The sequence below is a fragment of the Euwallacea fornicatus genome, chromosome 30, assembly GCF_040115645.1.
Source record: "Euwallacea fornicatus isolate EFF26 chromosome 30, ASM4011564v1, whole genome shotgun sequence".
NCBI lineage: Eukaryota > Metazoa > Arthropoda > Insecta > Coleoptera > Curculionidae > Euwallacea > Euwallacea fornicatus.
In genome coordinates this window covers 2,432,401-2,445,348 of record NC_089570.1, presented here as the reverse complement: position 1 = coordinate 2,445,348, position 12,948 = coordinate 2,432,401, and the positions used below count along the sequence as shown (strand labels likewise).

Below are 12,948 nucleotides of genomic sequence, written 5' to 3'. Positions count from 1 at the left end.
AGTGCAGTAAGGAATTTCATCCTCTCCCTAAGGCAATTCGTCCTTAGCAGGCACTAATAAAAGAAAAATTAATTTTCATTATTTCAAGAACATAAAGTATGAAGAACAGTTCGAGTGCAAATAAAACTACTGCATATAATAGATCACAGACTGACAGTATTATATTAAAATAAATCGAATAAAAATAAATCATTCCGATTCGCACAGCAACATCAGTAAGCACCTGTAACTATCTAACTTGTAGTTTTCTTCAGACATATACTTAAAAATAAATGTTTATAATTAAATGCATATTACCCCATCCGTGTAACTCTCTGTAACAGCTGCAAGTCTTGAAGTTGTCGCAATCACTTTTAGAATGAATTTAACCTTTAGATTTGCAATAAAAGAAGGCACATACAGATCCTCTTATATTATCCCAGTCACCATTATATCGAGAAGTCCGTTCATCGTTGAATTCTACCCAAATCGAATCATTCAAAATCCCATGCGCAAAATAGTGCCCATGTTCCATAGTTCCGCGATGTTCAGCCACTGAGTATAAAGTATAAGAATTTTTTCCAAAAGTGAAATTAAAATCAAAGTCGACACAAACATTGTTCTTCCTAGATTCCTGATATTCATCTTGATAGTATCTTTTAAGAACGATCACTAATATTTCCGGAGCAACGGCCACTTCTTTGGTGTTTAGTACACCGAGATTCTGACATTTTGAACACTTATAATCCAAAATTTGATTATCTTCTTGATATTCATTAATCAAATCTCTCAAGTGGACCATTGTCAGACCGGGCCGATACGGAACTGGAAGCATTAGCGTATTGTCTGTTTCATACGAATCTGCTTTTAAGTGACAAGATTGACAGATTTTGGTGCATCTAAACTGATGATAAAACAAGTCCACCCACAGAGACGTGCGGCCTTGTAGCTGACTATACCAGGCCTTTTCCCGCTCAGTCATAACTCCTTTTGTTTTAATATCATAAGAACAATCGTCATTTAGGTGATTGAAAAGAAAAAGGAAAAACTCCATACAATCCTCGTGATTTCCTTTTTTATAGATTTGGTCCAATTTACACACTGTATCGTAAAATGCACTGGGTCTGAATACTTTTCTATTTGATTCCGTACCATCACAAAGAGCCTGGATGGCAGTACCAAATTCGTTCATAATTTGAGGCGGGCGTCTCATGATGAATTTATTGTAATTCGAATGCAAGAAAGAACTGACGATTGGAATACACTTCAGGCATTGGAGAATCGTGTTCATGTAGCAGGTGTTTTTTATATTGACTAGACCGCACCAACCTCCAAAAGTAAACTCATCCTGGAAAAGATAACGTATTTTTAAGGTTGATTATGCCAAAAACTTAAAAACGAAGGAATTACTTAAATGATTGTCGAAAAAAGACAAATGAAATGATAACACATTTAATTTTATGCTTCTATAAATGAACAATACTACCTTTTTTGGTTTGGTGTCTCTCCTGATTGGTGGCGGTATCCTCTTAATCTCTTCTCTAGGTCTTTCACCTTTATTGTTGTCCACAAAAATATTTTCTTTAATGTCTCTTCGAATACGCTTATTCTTGTGATTCCTCGCTTCTTGTAAGAGCCGTATGCGTTTTTCCTCAATTCTAAGTTTGATCTCCTCAGTTGATTCTTCTTTAACAGCATCTATTGGCTTATCTAAACTCACCCCTTCCCCCTTAGGAGACAAAGGTTTAGTTTCTACTTCTGAAGTTGTTACAGCAGGAGTATCTTCAACTTGAATGTCACAATTATCATCATATTCCTCTACTGCAGATTCTTCTATTTTAGTTGATTCCTCCAATTCTTCGATGGTGAACTGCTTAAGTGGCATGATCGATACATTTTGATCAGGTTCTGGGTAAAAAATGCTATCAAGTTCCAATAGTTCATCTATGTCTTCATTGTTTCTTATGAAATTTACATGAACGTTTGTGACTGAACCAGGGTAGCTATCTAAAAATTCTTTGAAACCACCATTTATAATCACTGGATGTTGCTTATAGTGTTTTAAGCAATCCCATTCAACAATTGCTTCTTTAAGATACATTAGCTTGGAAGATGTAATATTATCAGGGCTGGAGTTCCAATCGACAAATATTAGAGCATCAAAGCTATCTCTTTTCTCCCAAATCTTTTGGGTGTCATCTATTAATTTCTGACCTAAAACGTTGGCTGACAATCCAGGAACCAGCAAATTTTCTGGAATATTTATAACTTTTTCAAATTTAACTTTTGATTCTGAATACTCCTCTTCTGGCCTAATATCAATTATCAAAACATTGGCATCATCTTGTATAGTATTAAATAATTGTTTTACTGATATAAATTCACCATCAAATAGGCGTTCTTCCTTGTTGGAGATGCCTGGCGTAACAATTTCGGTTAGTTTATCTTTTATACCTAGCTTCTTATGTTCTTGAAATGCATCGATGGCATAACGCTTCTTTAAGGCCTGTTCCAGTTCTTCTAACTTTTCTTTTACTTTAGCTACTTCAGATGAATACAGTGTGTTATAAAACTTGCTATCTCCAAGCCGGCACATCGTTTGAAAACTCAACAAGAAACGATAACAATAAATGTAACATTTTTCTTGGTTGACATTTTCTTTTAGGATTTCATTGTATAAACTCCTAAACGCCTTTTCAATGGCTTTAACATTTCTAAAGCCTTCAAGGCCCTCGGGTTGTGCTAGATGTTTTAAGTCTTCTATGTTGGTAGCTATATGCAAATCTGCCACCCCTTCCATGGTTTCACTTTGTTTTTGCCAATGTTATTTGATAATTCTAGGAAAAAATTGTGAAGTTAGTGAAATTAATAATTTATATGAAAAACATAATTAATATCACTTTCTTATTTGAACTATTATATATATACTAATTAACACTTTAGGAAGAAAAAATATACTATAAATCTTTTTACATTCAGTAATTTTGACATCAACTTGCCTCCTACTATTAACAGCATTAGCTGCAGTCTTGCACAGGTCACATAGATTGATATCAGTGGATACATCAGGCAGAAAGCCGTGCTACTGATTATTAGATTTGGTTAAATATTTATTTACGATATTACGGCGTATAATATTGAATAACTTCAATTATTTATCCACCTCAATATATACAGACTTTATAACAAAGAGATTAAATGAAATTAATGCCCTACCTTACTTTATTTCTTTACAAAAATCCGGGGTTCCCTGGGAGTTTCTCACTAATATTTTGAATCAGAATGTTATTCCGACTAATTATGCGAAATTACTTCTAGCTACTTATCGCGCTATTCGTTTTTAACAATGGTTTTTGCGTTTTTCTCTTCATTATTTTTATTTTATTATTTAGGGACTAATCAAATAATAATGACTAATAAATGATAGTTATGATTGATGTTTTTGACGACAAAATTTGACGTATGACATCTTTAGTGTTGGTGTCATTCAAAATTTGTCGAAATATGGACGAGCTGAGTCTATCCTTGTTTAGTTATACCCTTTAAAGAAGGAAAACACATATTCCGCAATTATTCAGGCCACCAATATACATATTAATCAACGACGTATGACGTTTTCCATTGTGCCGAGATGACCCGATCTCACTCGAACCTCGGACCAACGGAAATTCTTTTGTTTTTTGCGAAAAGAAACCAAGATATCCTGTTGCCGCGTGAAGCTTTTTTCGAGTTAAAGTTAAAATATTGAAAAACCCTTAAATTCGTGTTCAGAATTATGGCTGAGTCTATTGACGATCTTTTTGATTGTTTCGACGAAAATGCCGAGGGAAATACCGAGCAGGACGATGAGAAATTAACAGGAACCCAGGAATCTAGCAGAAGGTTCGTGTGACGGTTCATAACCTGCAAATTAATATGGTGGTTTTTCCCTTAGAATTCCAGAGGTCAGCATAAAAAATGTGAAAAGAGAGCATGAGGAGGACGAGGAAGTGGCTGTTAAAAGGGTCAGAGTAGACGATGTTAACGTGGGTGATATCAAGTAAGTTATTTTTCTAAAATACTGACCCTTTAGGTGTTAGGTAATCTTGGATGTGAGCTGTGCCTAATTTTCAGCAATCTTTCATTATAATTAATAGCAGTACCTCATTAATTAGTTTCTGCTCAAAATTGGTCCCAATTTTTATGTTCTTTTCAAATATTAAAAAGCAAATTTTTGTTGTTTAATAACAACTCAGTTATCAAGCAACAGGTACTCACCTTTAGGTTGTTTTAACCATGCAACTGCCATCTGATATGCACAAGAATCTAGTTCTACAACAGTGTTTCTTTTAACCCATTCCAGGCAACAACTATATAGCTTCGATTTATGTTTGAGTTCCATGCGTTCTATAGTGATACCCAAACTTGGCTCAAGCAAAGCTTAAAATTGAGTAGAATGAAAAATAACTAGTGTGTTCCCACTGAAGAGAGGGCCTGCTTTCTATGCATTCAAGTAGTTGATTTGCTCTTTTGAGTGTGAATGTCACTTGATGTCGAGGAGGAAATGGATTTTATGCTATGATATATTGAATGTATTAAATTTTGAAGGTCCTTGCGCTTATATGTATATTATTATGATTTTATAATTCACTATAAACCCTCATATAATTACATGTAAGAAAATTATAGATTCTTAAACTGCACCCTCAGTGACATAAAATTCTATTTTCATCTATTTGATAATATACTACTTTTGCTAGCAGCATATTGTGTATAGAAGAAACTTGCACAAACAAATTTTATTTTTATTCCTTTCCATTCAATGTCAGTGAAGCAAGTATTGTAATGCAATAGTTCTCTGCTTTCAACTTACTTATAATACCAATATATCAATAATGACTATAAGACTAAAATTTTTTCTATAGTTTTGATGAACTCAGGAACAGAATAGTAGTTCATAGTATTGACAATCTTGACTCATGTACTCATGAAGTGGCATATCCTCCTGGTCAAAAGTATGCCTCCTTACAGCCACGAGAAGGAGATCCAGCCAAAGTATATCCATTCACATTAGATCCATTTCAAAAAGAGTCAATTTTGTGTGTTGACAATAACCAGTCAGTATTGGTGTCAGCTCACACATCAGCAGGCAAAACTGTAATTGCAGAGTAAGTATGAGTCGAATGATAGGTAACAGTTTTTTCAAAAGCTTTTTAGGGGGTAAAACTTTAAGAATTTTGCTCCTAGATTTTTTTTTTTTTAATCAGTAACTGCCACTTATTTCCTATTTCTGGATAGATGTGGAAAGAATCTAATCTGAAGTCAACTTAAATATATATATATTCAAAACATTTCAGAACCACACGGAAAAACCGGAGGTGTAACATATTTATCAAAAGTAAGATAACATCACTATTGTATATAGGATTGAATGTAGCATTTGGTGCACAAATAAACTGGGTATAAATGTGCTTCATCACATAAGTATTTTAGGTCACCCTACCCGGGACCTTTAAAGTTGCTTAAGGATATTAATTAGTGATTTCAAAAATTGCAATAAGGTAGCAATGTAAATATTAGATGAAGGTTTAAGAATCTCTTTTATTTATGTCATTTAGATGGTTAACTCGATTTACGACCGTATATTAAAAAATTCTGAACTTTGGACCTGATAAAAATATGAGACATCCTGTACTTTAGAGTTTTATTAATTACACTTAGGTTTATTCAATTTGAAACCCTTAGGTATGCTGTGGCCAAATCACTGAAGAATAAGCAGAGAGTGATCTACACTACTCCCATTAAAGCTTTATCAAATCAAAAGTATCGAGAGTTTTTAGAGGAATTTAAAGACGTTGGCTTGGTAACTGGCGATGTTACCATCAATCCCAGTGCCTCATGCCTTATAATGACTACTGAGGTTTGTTGTTCTTATATCTAAACTAGTTCTAGTACTATTGTGTCAATATTAAACGTAGATTTTGCGAAATATGCTGTACCGAGGATCGGAAATAATGCGCGAAGTGGGTTGGGTGGTGTTTGACGAAATCCACTATATGCGAGACAAGGAAAGAGGGGTAGTTTGGGAAGAAACTTTAATTTTGTTGCCCCATAATGTTCATTTTGTATTCTTATCGGCCACCATTCCTAACGCGAGACAATTTGCCGAATGGGTGGCTCATCTGCATCAACAGCCTTGTCATGTAGTTTACACAGATTATAGGCCTACACCTCTACAACATTTTATATATCCTGCAGGGGGTAGTGGAATTCATATGGTTGTAGATGAATCGGTAAGAGATTTAGTAGGATTTTAAGTCAATTTTTCTAGAGTTTTATATTTTCATAAGGGTGTTTTCAAAGACGATAGTTTTAACGCGGCAATGGCAGTACTGCAAGCAGGTGATGCTGCAAAGGGCGATCAAAAAGGACGCCGGGGGGGCATAGCCGGCAAAGATCCGAGTCAGTCGGATATTTTTAAAGTTGTCAAGATGGTTATGGAGAGAAATTTTGCTCCCGTTATCGTTTTCAGTTTCAGTAAGAAAGAATGTGAATTATATGCTATGCAAATGACCAAACTGGATTTCAACACATGTAAAGTTTACATTCTCTGGGTTAAACTCTGTAATCACCGTTGTAAATTGTAAATTCCAGCTGCTGAAAAACAATTAGTTGATGAGGTCTTTAACAATGCAATGGACGTTCTTTCTGAAGAAGACAGACATTTGCCTCAAGTAGACAATATTCTTCCATTGCTTAAAAGGGGAATTGGTATACATCATGGAGGCTTACTTCCAATTTTAAAAGAAACTATTGAAATCATGTTTGGGGAAGGGTTGATCAAAGCCTTATTTGCGACAGAAACCTTTGCCATGGGGTTAAATATGCCTGCAAGGACAGTTCTTTTCACTGGTATGAGAAAGTTTGATGGTCGTGAGCGTAGATGGGTAAGTTTCTTTTTCAAAACTTTAATAGCTATTCAAGTCCTCAAACTTTAGATTACATCTGGAGAATACATTCAAATGTCCGGCAGAGCCGGTAGGAGAGGTTTAGATGACAAGGGTATAGTAATTTTAATGGTTGACGAAAAGGTGCCCCCGGCTGCCGGTAGAGAGATCGTAAAGGGCTTGCCGGACCCTATAAATTCGGCCTTTCATTTAACGTACAATATGGTCCTAAACCTATTAAGAGTTGAGGAAATTAATCCTGAATTTATGCTGGAAAGATCATTTTACCAATTTCAAAATCAAACTAATATCCCCATACTACATGAAAGTAAGTGAAGTAACTGCAGAGACTTTTTAGATTTTTAAATTTTTACGATTTTTAGATTATATTAAGAAGTTAAACGAGTTCAATGCTTTTGATATTACAAAAGAAGATCAAGTGGCTTCTTATTATGCTGTTAGACAGGAATTGGATGATTTAGCGGTCACGTTTCGGACGTATCTTACAAAACCACAATATTTGATTCCATATATGCAACCGGGACGATTAGTTAAGGTAATAATTTCTTTTGCAGTATAACTCAAAACCTTTTTATATAATTTGAGTCTGTTTTAGATTAAGACACAAGAGGCCGAGTACGATTGGGGAGCAGTAGTAAACTTCAAGAAAACTCAAGAAATACAGAATACTAAAAAAGGTGGAAAGGTTAAAACGAAAGCTGTAACTAAAGTTATACTGGATATTTTGCTAAATGTAAACCCTGAAGAAGGAGAGAATAGTAATATTATTCCGAAACCGTGTGCTGATGGACAGGTAAGCAATTTTACAGCGGAGAAACATAAGAAAGAATTATAATTGCGTAATGCTAATCAATTGGTGTGTGCCGGGAAATACAGCAGTCGTTGTTATGATTAAATTTGAATTAAAACCATGATATTTGCGTGATCGGCACATGCAACGCTTGGCGGAATGGTTATAAAAGTACCTATAAGATGAAGCGAATGTATATTCAATGTACTGAAAATCATTAGTTTAAATTGTTTTTATTGTTTTAGAAAGGCGAAACCGAAATTGTGTGCGTTGATTCAAAATTCGTTACTCATATATCTCAAGTCCGACTATTATGTCCTCCTGACTTGCGTTCGAAAGATGCGAGAAAGGGAATGTTCAAATCAATAAAAGAAGTAAAAAAACGATTTCCAGAAGAACTTCCTTTATTAAATCCAATTGAAGACATGAAGATCAATGAACCCGAGTTTCTCGAGGTCGTGAAGAAAATAGAAATGTTAGAAAAAAAGTGAGTTCGAGATTGAAGATAATACTTACAAATTACACGCCTTAAGAACAAGTATAGCATCATCAGTGGTTTTTTATACTGAAGAATAGTAAGAAAAGACCGAGTGCAATGTCTTTTGTAATTAATGGTATTCCTGACAATGTATTGATGAAAACACCAAACTTGACAAGTGGCCAAACTAGGGAAGGATTTTTTTATATCTTTGTAATTCCTAGGAGTGAAGCGATACTTTTTTTGCGGCGTGTACGTCCTCGATAAAAAATTTCAGAGTACTGTTTTACTTACCACCTTTCTACCATGTATTGTGATTATTAGGTTATATGAACACCCTCTCCATCGAAGTGATGTTTTGGAGACCGAGTACGAGAAATACGAGAAAAAACTTTTAATTGACAAGGAGTTGACCGAAACCAAAAAGAAATTACTGGACGCTAAGTCAGTATTGCAATTGGACGAATTAAAGTGCAGAAAAAGAGTATTACGGCGATTGGGTTATTGCACAAATAGCGACGTTATTCAGCTTAAAGGCAGGGTAGCTTGCGAGTTGAGCAGGTGATATTCGAGTTGTTTCGCTAGATAGTGATTCTATCGAGATCTTCTGGATTCTATTGCAGCGCCGACGAATTACTTATTACCGAAATGTTGTTTAATGGTCTTTTTGGTAATTTGACACCTCAGCAGGTCTGCGCTTTGCTGAGTTGTTTTGTCTGCGACGAACGGGTCAACGAGACTGCAAGACTTACAGAGGAGTTATCTGGACCTTTGAGGCAAATGCAGGTACGTAATGTGATAATTGTATGGGTTAAATTTTGCGTTTGCATCCAGTGACAATTTATCGGATGTATGATAAACAATACACAAATCAATCTCCCAAATCGTAGTCGGTGAAAATTCGCTTTCAAATATAGGTTACTAATTTTACAGACAATTTCCTGTCGATTATTTTTGTTATAATTGGTAACTTGTCAAATTTCGGTTTTAAGCTAAAAGGACTATAAGTTGAAACATTGCGAGTGTATCAACTCTAAGGCGGTTTTATGTACCTGTCCTATACTCGATAAATTGTCCCCAGTAATAATTAATGACAGAAAACATTCAAATATAGTTTTTAATAAGCATTTTAGTTGTCAATATTAGATTTTTTAACGGTAGAGAGAAAAACGATTGTTTTGTTCTTGTAATAGTAAATTACTTTAAACATCAGAGTACCCGTATATTAGGCGATTGGATTCGTTTTTGTGATTGAATAAGAGATTAATCCCCTTACGTATATAATCGGATTCCACATTTAAATCCAAAATCCTTTTTGAAGTATCGTGGAGTGAATCAATGTCGAAGGAATTAAAATTAAAATATTTCAGACCGTTCCTTTTCAACGCGAATTGATAATACAATCCCATAATTGGTATGTTCAAATTTAAATGATTTTTAAGTAGAATGAAACATGGAATTTAGTAAATATTTTTATGTGAGCTTTTTTGATCCGATGTAAATTTTATACGATATTCACAGAATCGGTTTGAATTGGATCATACAATTCTATATGTTGGGTGTTTTTAGAAACTTTTTTCATCTTCCTGACAAATGGGTGCAAACTCAGATCTTCATATTCTGTGTTATGAGTGAGAAAATCTTACTGTTTTAATTTCAAACATATTTGTGGTGGAGCATTGCTAGGCTTCGATATTTGATGGCAATATTAGAATAGGAAACTTTGTGCTAAAAATCTCCGAGTATATTCTGAAACAGTTGTTCCATAAATATATTTCATGTAAGTAAAAATAATCTTCAGTAACAACAGAAATTCACCCAAATAAAACCAGAGAGTTCTTGAGTTACAATTTTTTCATTATGGATTCTATTAAATGACTCTGGTGTTAGTAAGAAATATGCTACAACTAAAAACAACATGCTGAAAGGCTTCATCGGTATAAAATCTTCAGCATACATTGTTCGGTTTGTACGAAAGCTACCCTAATATGAAAACTGCATTTGAATGTTTTTCTACTATATTAATTTAAAAGTTTTGCTCTTGACCGAGCGTGTTAAAATACTGAACCATCGACGCCAATGGTTGTGGGTATCCATTAACGTAAATAAATACAAGATAATGTGCAATTAAAAAAAAGATATCAATCGTATTTGAATTCCTTAATGTTTTATACTTGAAAAAGTCACAAACTCGACGCTTTTTCGACGTACTGGTCAGAGCAGATTTTGTCTGTAATTTGTTTTTCTTGTAAATTAATTTGTGGTGACTACAGATTTGTAAGTATATCCTGATGGCTTTGACATAATGATTATTTAAGGGTATATAAGTTTGTTTCATTTCGTTGTGCTTAGAATTACGTGATCTGAATTATAGCTTCAAGTTTATTCAGTTTCTTTGAATCAATAATATTGCCCAATGAATCTTATTCTTCCTGCCAATCTGCTATAATTTCCGTTAAAAAACTTCTGAGTTCTGACCTAGATTCATTGTTTTCATTAGGACTTGGCACGAAGAATAGCGAAAGTGAGCAACGAAGCGCGATTACCCGTAGACGAAGATCAGTACGTGGGACAATTTAAGCCGCATTTAATGGACATAGTGTTTGCATGGAGTAACGGCGCATCTTTCGCTGAATTATGTCAAATGACGGAAGTTTTCGAAGGTTCTATTGTGCGTTGTATGAGGCGATTAGAAGAGTTGCTGCGGCAAATGATACAGGCCTCTAAAACTATCGGCAATATAGATTTGGAAGAGAAATTTAATATCGCCATTAAGATTATTAAGAGAGATATAGTGTTCTCTTCCAGTTTGTACCTGTAGAGCTGTGTAAAGGTTATAAAAGTTGATTAAACTTGTTAATAAAAGTCAGATTATTCGGTCGAATTTTTTAAATATTTTTATTTAATTGTAGAGAATGTCAAACGTTAGTTAGAAAAATTTTTTTGGTTCAAAACTAGATAAGACTTTAGATTGAAATCTAGTTGTTTGTCGTGCCGAAGTCAAAATTTTAATTTTTAAAGTTGCAAGTTAGTTACAAAAGTCTATATTTCTCGTTGAGTTTTTCTACTTAATTAATTACAGTATGATCAGAAAAATACAGTACGTACTAAAGTAAAGACATATGTTTCTTACCTATGAACACTAACAGATTTAACAAAAACAGGTAAGGATAATTTAATAGTTATTTGTTTCAGAAGGTGAAAAGTTGCAAATTTACTGACAGAGCGATGTTCATGACACGGGAGCGAGGGTATATAGAGTAAATTTATATTTTTGTTTCGTGTTACGTGTTTTGGAAGGTGAATAAGTCGCAAATTTTCTAGTATAACGATATTTATGGCCGAGTGGCAGAGAAGTCTATATAATAAGCAACGACCTTCGGCTGCTTTTTTAAATTGCAGCGTGTACCCTTTCCATCATTGTCTACATCTATGTACATAATTTCACTAAAATATCCGCAGCCTTTTCAGAACAGTTCATAAATTTGTTTTCTTTTTTCTTTTTTTTTTTTAATTAAACTTTATTACAGTAAACAATTAATTTTTTCAAATATTGAAGTTTCAGTAGTACAAGCCAAGACGCCGTGTATTTACCATTGCGATATCACATTGGTAACTATGCATGCTTTTTAAGGTATTTGAATCATCCTCTGTGCAAAATTTCTCCTAGCCTTATCCCTAACTAAACATAATCCGTGCTTTCTTCAAGGTTTCAGATAAGGGTTTTAACCGACTTTAATGGTGCCTGGACCCTTCGCAGTTTCTAGCAATAACACCCACAGACCCTAAACAATAAAGTTGCCGATACCAATACCTACTTTCTCTGGTGGCGGCATATTGTCCTCCATAAATTTACCTGCTTCGGAGACATTTCTAAGAACCTACCGCTTGCAGTGTCCTTCCAACGGGGGTAATTTAAAATTTCAGTGCACTTATTACCCTTGGCAACTACGAATTTTGCTACCTGGGTTTCCTTTTTTTGCATTTTAAAGGCCAGACCCTGTACCTAGGGATTTTATTAGAAAAGTGTTTGTGCATGGTCCAGCAGTTTAGTTTGCACTCGACCATTCTGCAGTTTGGAAGGTTTTAGATTTTGGCGTTCTACCGAGCAATTACGTGTCACATGTTCCTTTTATTTCTTATTAAGGGTAGTGTTGTGTTTTTTCTTAGCTTTATAGCAGTGAAATGTTCAGATTTTGGCGGGAGATACTTTCGCGACCACTGTGTTGTCGTTTTTTCAGTAGTACGGAATTATCTCACGCCCAAAATTTTAGAGCAACATCATTTTCCAAGAAAACTTGCACCTTTGACAGTGTCATAGCTGTCTTATCTTTGGTGATCTAGCCCTGTGATAGTCGTTCCAATATTTCACCTGGTTAGATTACCGAGGTAGACCGTTATGGAAAATCTACAATGATGGCCGCTATGGGGAAGGAACTACTGGTGTGATTTGTTGTTTAGATAGACATATCACAGCCTTTAGTTACTTCCTTATGGAGGCCTTTTCAGCGGGCCCTTTCGATCGTGATGCAGTGTACAAGTGGTTCATTTTGGGTTCATCAGTAAATGTTTCATATTTTCTACGGATGTTTGTTCATAGTCGCATTGTATCAGAAATTGTGACTAGATCGAACATTCGGAAGGAATATGATGGATTCGTCGGTGGGAATCAATCAGGAACAAAGATATCTTGTTAGTTGTTGATGTGGCCTTAATGGTTTGCCTATACTTCCATAAAGCTATGTCAGCAATTA

The 12,948-nt window shown here is 34.7% G+C and overlaps 2 protein-coding genes across 4 annotated transcripts; one reads left to right on the top strand and one right to left on the bottom strand.

Moving 5' to 3' along the window:
• Window positions 1-136: 136 nt before the first annotated feature.
• On the bottom strand, window positions 137-3,404 carry LOC136348010 (uncharacterized). 3 transcript variants are annotated; one of them, XM_066298502.1, is made up of 4 exons: window positions 3,196-3,404; window positions 2,979-3,064; window positions 1,466-2,816; window positions 137-1,327 (listed from the first exon to the last, which is right to left on the bottom strand). In XM_066298502.1, exons 3-4 carry the CDS (start codon window positions 2,777-2,779, stop codon window positions 365-367), a joined length of 2,277 nt encoding a protein of 758 aa, XP_066154599.1. In that variant the 5' UTR covers window positions 2,780-2,816; window positions 2,979-3,064; window positions 3,196-3,404; the 3' UTR covers window positions 137-364. The 3 variants fall into 3 exon arrangements, with proteins under 3 accessions (XP_066154599.1, XP_066154600.1, XP_066154598.1); XM_066298503.1 differs by having other exon boundaries at window positions 2,986-3,061; XM_066298501.1 differs by lacking the exon at window positions 2,979-3,064.
• A 243-nt stretch (window positions 3,405-3,647) lies between these two features.
• On the top strand, window positions 3,648-11,311 carry Mtr4 (exosome RNA helicase Mtr4). Its single transcript, XM_066298055.1, has 14 exons — window positions 3,648-3,861; window positions 3,914-4,018; window positions 4,884-5,126; window positions 5,704-5,878; window positions 5,937-6,251; window positions 6,309-6,552; window positions 6,613-6,905; window positions 6,957-7,233; window positions 7,289-7,461; window positions 7,522-7,719; window positions 7,962-8,203; window positions 8,519-8,755; window positions 8,818-8,980; window positions 10,695-11,311. The coding sequence occupies exons 1-14, from the start codon at window positions 3,755-3,757 to the stop codon at window positions 11,013-11,015; spliced, it is 3,093 nt and encodes a 1,030-aa protein (XP_066154152.1). The 5' UTR covers window positions 3,648-3,754; the 3' UTR covers window positions 11,016-11,311.
• Window positions 11,312-12,948: the final 1,637 nt, after the last annotated feature.